The 973-nt window shown below is 36.9% G+C and overlaps 1 protein-coding gene across 1 annotated transcript; it reads right to left on the reverse strand.

Annotated features, from left to right (window-relative positions):
• Positions 1-331: 331 nt before the first annotated feature.
• LOC136348053 (uncharacterized) lies at positions 332-973 on the reverse strand. The gene has a single exon (XM_066298585.1). The coding sequence runs from the start codon at positions 971-973 to the stop codon at positions 332-334; it is 642 nt and encodes a 213-aa protein (XP_066154682.1).

Raw genomic sequence — 973 nt, forward strand, 5'->3', positions numbered from 1 at the left:
GTCTAGGCATCGACTGTACTAAATTTTGAGTAAGATTTGGTTCTAGATTCTCTTTGTAAAATTTCTTTCAGCTCTAGTTTGCTTGAAATATGATGTTTCCTTATTCGTTTTTCTAATTCATTCCAAACATGCTCAATTGGATTGAGATCTGGTGACTGTGGAGGGGTATTTAAAGTGTGGGGAACATTAAATGCGATCCATTGTTTCACGATATAAGCCGTATGCTTTGGATCATTGTCCTGTTGGAAACAGAATCCGCGATCCAATCGAAGTTTTTCAGCACTCTACTTTAAATTATTTTTAAGGATATTTAAATACACGGTCTCATCCATCACATTATCAATAAAGATAAGTTTTCCAACACCACTCGAAGCCATACATCCCCATACCAACACACTACAACCTCCATGTTTGACTGTCTTATGTAGATTTTGTTGTTCAAGTTCTGTGTTGGGCTTTCTCCATACACACACTTTACCATCGGACTGAAAGATGTTGAATTATGACTCGTCTGAAAATAATATGTTGTCCCAAAATTGGTTGTCCCGGCAATGTACTCTTTGGCAAAATTTAGCCTTTTTTTCTTAGTTGCTTTGCTAATATAGGGCTTCTTTCTGGCTACTCTAGCTCTATATCCAGCACGATGAAACGTCCTGCGGACTGTTTTACTGCTCACATCTTTTTCATTCTCTACTCTTAAAATGGAAGCAATTTCAGATGCACTGGTTCTAGGATTAAGTTTAATTTTGTTGACCACTTTTCTTTCTTCCCGCGCAGACAACTTTTTCGGGCGGCCACTTCTGGGTTTATTCAAAAAATCATTACCAGTTTCAAATCTTTTTAATATATTTCTAACAGTGTAACGGCTTCTCTTTACTATAGTTGCTATATCTGAGTAAGATTTACCATCTCTTCGTAGGTTTACAATAATTTTTCTTTCACTGACAGTCGTTTCTTCACCTTTGCGTCCCAT

This window comes from Euwallacea fornicatus, chromosome 31, assembly GCF_040115645.1.
Source record: "Euwallacea fornicatus isolate EFF26 chromosome 31, ASM4011564v1, whole genome shotgun sequence".
In the NCBI taxonomy this organism is placed as follows: domain Eukaryota; kingdom Metazoa; phylum Arthropoda; class Insecta; order Coleoptera; family Curculionidae; genus Euwallacea; species Euwallacea fornicatus.